The 5,985-nt window shown below is 28.3% G+C and overlaps 1 protein-coding gene across 1 annotated transcript; it reads right to left on the bottom strand.

Moving 5' to 3' along the window:
• Positions 1 to 279: 279 nt before the first annotated feature.
• On the bottom strand, positions 280 to 4,002 carry LOC100161530. The gene is made up of 4 exons (XM_001949668.4): positions 3,812 to 4,002; positions 3,055 to 3,201; positions 1,769 to 1,828; positions 280 to 626 (listed from the first exon to the last, which is right to left on the bottom strand). Exons 1-4 carry the CDS (start codon positions 3,863 to 3,865, stop codon positions 378 to 380), a joined length of 510 nt encoding a protein of 169 aa, XP_001949703.2. The 5' UTR covers positions 3,866 to 4,002; the 3' UTR covers positions 280 to 377.
• Positions 4,003 to 5,985: the final 1,983 nt, after the last annotated feature.

The raw sequence follows: 5,985 nt of genomic DNA, 5'->3' as shown, positions 1-5,985 counted from the left end.
CCCCCCGTAAATACGCCACTGACCTATACGCTTATGCCACGTGAATCTAGATAACCATAATAGACACATACAATATTAGGATTTACAGTAGATTAATATTCCAAGTGTCTTGATGATAATATTATGAGTTATGACGTATGCCTACTAATTGCTATTAATATGTGTATTACCACTAGCTATGTGTAATACTTATAAAGGGTAAGTATAAGTATAATTAGTACCTATAATTTCGAACTCGCGTAACAGGTTTAAAATTTTAAAGATATCATAACACGCATGATATTAACTAGGTATTATTATTTTATTAAACAATCGTAACACATTAGCTGGTGTGGTCAGTAAAAAATATTACACCACTGTTTCTTATATAACTATTATTATTTATCAAAGTTCACTTCCTGTCCCTCTTCATCCGTAAGTTTCGGTTTCTTATTTGAACCCAAACCTTTTTTAATTAAACGGCCAAAAAATCTAAATGGACATATTTTTTTTCTGAAATTGTTGATCCGTCTGAAAACTTTTTTGATACGACCGGCGGGTTTTTCTTCCGCGAGTTGTTCGTCACCATCGGGATTCTCTGCAGTATTTTCAGCGGGTTCTTTTTTTTTATCAGGTGCAGGAGGTTTCTTTATTTTTTTTTTATAATTGAAAAACAAAAGATGTGAATCATAAATCAATATTAATACGAGGTGCGTTTATCATTATATACAAAATATATAATTTTATAAAATGGCAGTAAGTCACTGATTTCGTTTTTTATCCATCTGTAAGAACACGAATGAGATAAAAATACGTACCTGTGTTGGCTGTACTTATGCTTATCATATTGGTTTTGCTTATTTTTTCAAAAATATATTTTCTAAAAAAAAATATCTAGTCGGTGTATATGATCATAAGCATATAGCTAATGTCCATTTACATTTTTTTTTTATTATCCCACGTACATTTTCTATTATACGTACAACAACTTAGGTACCTATAAATCCTTTTCATAAGTATGATTATTTTGAAGCACCTACCTATATCCACTTTAAACTAATATAACGCAATAATTAAAGCCCAACCATAATATTATTAAAGGAAATCAAATCATTTCAGTGCGTGTTGATTATATAAAAGTCATTTAGAGTATGAGCATTAAAAATTAAAAATTATATAAAATAAAGAGTCGCTATCAGTGTACCTACATCAATTTCGAGAAACAAACATATTTTAATAGAGTAGATTATAAAAAGCATAGGTACTATGGGGAGTTGTTTTTTTTCAATATAATATTATACCATAAGATATAACTACAGAACACCATGTGGTAATTCTAGCGTACTTATAATATATTCAGCTGTGAGCTGACCGTATACAAAATTGTATGGTGCCCCTTATTGAAAAATTAAATAATGTACCTACTGCTAATATTATTAATTATTTTTGGAGGAAATAAACATAAATATTTTACTATAAATCTAACGTTAATTTACTATATATGGGAGGGGGGACTTTATTTACTGTTATAAATAACGTACTGTCACCCGTTGGACAATGTATCCTGATACTACACATGCAGAATGTAGACCGCTAGAACACAATGTCATGTCCAAATATACATTTTTTTTTTTATTAACTCATTTCACTTTCAAATCTTAAAAGTCTGGTATGTATGTCACTATGACATTCCAAGTCCTTAGATTTTTATTGTTATTAGCGTTCGAAAAATGACTGGAAAAACGAAATCAGTGGAGTTAACGTAATACTACTATGAAATAGAAATTACCATCGGCTTCTTAGCTGCAGGATTAGTTGGACTCTTGGCATTGCCATTGCCTTTAGAATCCTAAAATAAAAATATGAACATCAGTTATAAAAAAATAATTATATTATATTAACTCAAGTACCTACCTATTATTATAGCTAAGCTATGGTATTCTTAATATATTAAAGATTGTTTTGAGATCCTAGGTTACAGTGGCGTAATTACGGGGGGGATTTGGGTGTCTTATCCCCCCCCCCCATGACCTTTTTTTTTTTTAAGACTGGTTAACTACATTTACCTATGTACTTCTTTATCTAATAATATATTTTTTTTATTATTGATATCAAATGCCTCGGCTAGCTGGTAGTTGTCCGAAAAATGATAAGAGTATGATAAGAGTATTATTTTTTCGTGGATCGACGACGCTCGATGATTATCCACAGACTTTTAAATAATACTTCTATATAATCTGTATTATATAGAAGTCTGTGTGATTATCAGATTATTTTATCTAGATTAAAGACTATCGTCCCATTGAAGTATTGAATAAAAAATAACTTAATAATGATTTGTACACTTAATCGGAATTTTCGTAGTGACTTTCCTAGTTTCGTCGTTATTCGGTAATCGAACATCGGTTATAAGTTACAGTTACAATCAGCAATCGGCATTCAACTTTTATAGTTTTATAATTCATAATTTGATATTGTGATATAGGTACTGATATTAAATTAATCATTCGTGTGGAGGGTTGTTATTTAATTTTAATATTTACTATTTATAAATATATTGCACTGAAAGATGCTTATAATAATTTTTTTTTTTTTTTTGGGGGGGGGGGCAAAATGTTATTAATTTTATTATTTATAATATTACTAATATCTAATATAATTTGGTTTATGCAAGTACTATAATAATCTATAAGTACTATATGATAATATAATACGAATGTTAAATGTTAATGAATTCGTCTCGGGCCAGATTCCAAAGATCAAAAATAACAAAAGGTTTTTACTTTTTACAGTTCACATTGTTTTCGGTCAACGATAAGCTTAATACCACGACTGAGGTACCAACATATTTTATGCTTTACCAGTAAAGAATACTTTAAGATTCCAGGTGCCAACAATTATTGAATGTTTGTCATGACTCATGACACGTATATCACCATGAATACCATTGTACCTAGATCTTATTGATAGTTGATACATAGGTTTTCTATGTTCTTCCAGACACATGGTTTTATTGTGATGTATTATGTGTACTGACTATAAATATATTTAAAAAAAATGTTCGATAGAAATTACCACATTGTTGTTTGGTGAAACTGAACGCGATCTTGTAGGTGCAGGACTATTTGAATATTTCCCTTGTGGGTCCGTTTTCGCCGAATCTTTACTTGAGATTTTGGGCTTTTGTTTTTTATTATCCACTGTACTCGGACAAGTTATGAACTATATCCACAACAAAAACGATGGTTTTGTCAATATAAACTATATTAGCCGTAGGTACTGTCTATTTTAATAGGTACCTATAACTAATAATAATTAACTATTAGATTAGCGTATATATTATTATGCTATACTTTTGCTTCATTAATTCAATAAGATTACTTGTAATTATTTTTAACAAAATACGAGTTAAAATTACTAATTATTAGTTTTCAAATAAATAATAGCAGATACTTATGCAGTTACTTATCCATTATTTTAAGTATTTATATGTTCCAATTTTCATATTATATTGTCAAATAGGTAGGTGGTATGTTCACGCTAAAGGTGACGGTTAAGGTGCTCACGGTAAAGGTAAGTATGGTAATTTTTTCAACTTCTCTCATTTTTTTGTATTAAAACTAAATATTTTCCTATACATTTTGAAAATTAATATATTTTGGCTAACGTCAAATGAAGTCACCCTAGCGTTCATATAATATATAATATATTAATATATTATTATTATAATATAATACATTTATATGGAACATTGAATAAAGATATATTGTCTTACAAAACGAAAATCAGTTGTGAAACTCTTATAAATATTATAAAACGGGACAAAACTTACGTGAGCCAAACAACCAATCACTATAATTGATATAACTATACGTTTAGAATACATTTCGAGGCCGTCTTTTTATGAATTCAACAAAATATCAGGTTCGAAAACTGCATTTTCTTTTTATTCATGGAAAGCCAAAACCAACTACTGTGGCTGATCACCACGGGTTATACTATTTTATGTTATTAGTTTCTGTTAGACCTATATACCCATAAACAAGTTAATTAAGTAGTATTTTCACACATCAAAAACACAAGTGTCGCAGAATGTGGTAAATAACAGCTATTATAGGTGTAGTATAATACATACAATATCCTAATAATTATCGTATGATAATATGAAAAAAAAAAACACAAACTTTTAATAGGAGTAATTTTTTTTTCGTATACTGTCTCTGAAATGTATAGGTATTAGGTATATTATTGCCAACAGGCGGAAATGAGACGACATAAGTTTAATATATACTTATTTATATATTCGTACATCGTCGGAAAATACAACAAACCGCGTAGGTACATATTATAACGTATATAAATAGATTGTTTGGTAGTATATAATTGCCTCTAATTTTTAATTTTTAAGTAAATTGTGGACAGGGTGTAATTTATACATAATATTCGTAAATTATGGCCTGAGTATTTTTTGCGTTTATGTACATTTTGGCCTCAATATTTTTTTTTTCATACTTCGTAAATAGTTAATTAGGTCTAAGGATATTTTTGAAAGACCAATATTTTCCTTTCATTTTTCAGACCAAGGATTGGAAATATAATTGGTTATATTAAATATTGGAACGGATAAAAAGGTTTGTCTTGCTGTTTATGCTGCTTATAATCAAAAATTAATGTACCTATTTATTATTCAAAAATTTGTATGAATTTATGAAAAGTAGGTAATTCCCGCAGAAATAGTGAATACATTTTCTGGTTGGAATCTTTTAATTTTTTTTTGTATATATATAATTAATGTATCATTTTTCTACTTTTTATTCCCTGACTTTTCAGACTAATATCACTTTGCCTATTTTTTTTTTTTAATTTCACCTGCAAGACGCAATATTTATGTACCGTCTACGTTTCAAAAAAACCCAAGCCACAATTTACGCAATTATAAGTTATGACTGATCTTTTTTCGTTTATCCATTGGTCCATTCTACATAGATAGCCACTATTATACCTACGAATCGGTTGCTGAAAGCTAATAATAGAATATTTTAGGAAGTTAACTGGAAAAACAAGGTACTAGTTTTCAATTTTGTTTTAGCAACATCATAAATATTATAACAAGACTATTATCATCCACGAGAAATGTGTGTTACCGCGACACTTGCGCGGATATGTTAATTATAACATGGGTATAGGTATTATTATTATAACTATCATTATGTTATACCTATTATATTATGGTTATTATAATTATCACATAGGTATAATGGTAGAAAATCCACAAGAAAAATATAAAACCGTATTACCCATCGTAAACTGTGCCAGTTAGTGATTTTATTCATTTTCATTCATCTTTTGAATACGACGTTTGAACCGTTTAATTGATAAGCTAGGCGACAAAATGATTACCAAACGAATTTCGTTATCGATGATATTGTTATAATTTCTTTGGTTAAAGTGAGTTTCACCCATATATGGATGCAATAACACTGATTTCCGGAGTTAACATTTTTTTTTAGGTACCTAGCTTTTTTTTGTCTTATGCAAAATATGTTAGCTTACGAAAATATAAATATGATTATCTAGTATATTGTCTAAAAATTATAATAGTAAAATTATAATAGTAAACGGGACAGGCCCTTGACATTTATATAACATTAATAATTAATAATAATAATACACTATTACATACATAATATTTAACAGATAATAATATAATACAATATAATTAGACACATGAAGTTGTTTAGATGTAATTGGATCCATTAGCTAATATCATCATACGCAAAATGGGTTTGAGATGTAATTTTTTCCAAATATCTTTAAAATACTGCATCGATAGTGGTGTCATCTCTCGTTGTAGATTTTTCTGGATTGTTTATCATAATATGTAAAATGAATGTGTTCATAAGGAAAGTTTTAAAAGTTTCCGACTTCTTATGATTAAAATTGATGTTAAAGTCACCAAATTGTTATAATTTATAAATTATAATAATTATAAATGCATAATATGCA

Source organism: Acyrthosiphon pisum, chromosome A1 (assembly GCF_005508785.2).
Source record: "Acyrthosiphon pisum isolate AL4f chromosome A1, pea_aphid_22Mar2018_4r6ur, whole genome shotgun sequence".
NCBI lineage: Eukaryota > Metazoa > Arthropoda > Insecta > Hemiptera > Aphididae > Acyrthosiphon > Acyrthosiphon pisum.
The sequence above is the reverse complement of the archived record's forward strand: the minus strand, read 5'-3'. Positions and strand labels throughout refer to the sequence as shown.

What these genes read in the sequence shown, in the direction of transcription:
- LOC100161530 (XM_001949668.4), bottom strand. Translation starts at nt 3,865, where the DNA reads ATGTATTCTAAACGTATAGTTATATCAATTATAGTGATTGGTTGTTTG. An exon ending in TGATTGGTTGTTTGGCTCAC is followed by an intron (nt 3,202 to 3,811) that starts GTAAGTTTTGTC and finishes TTGTGGATATAG; the next exon opens with TTCATAACTTGTCCGAGTAC. An exon ending in TTTCACCAAACAACAATGTG is followed by an intron (nt 1,829 to 3,054) that starts GTAATTTCTATC and finishes TTTTTATTTTAG; the next exon opens with GATTCTAAAGGCAATGGCAA.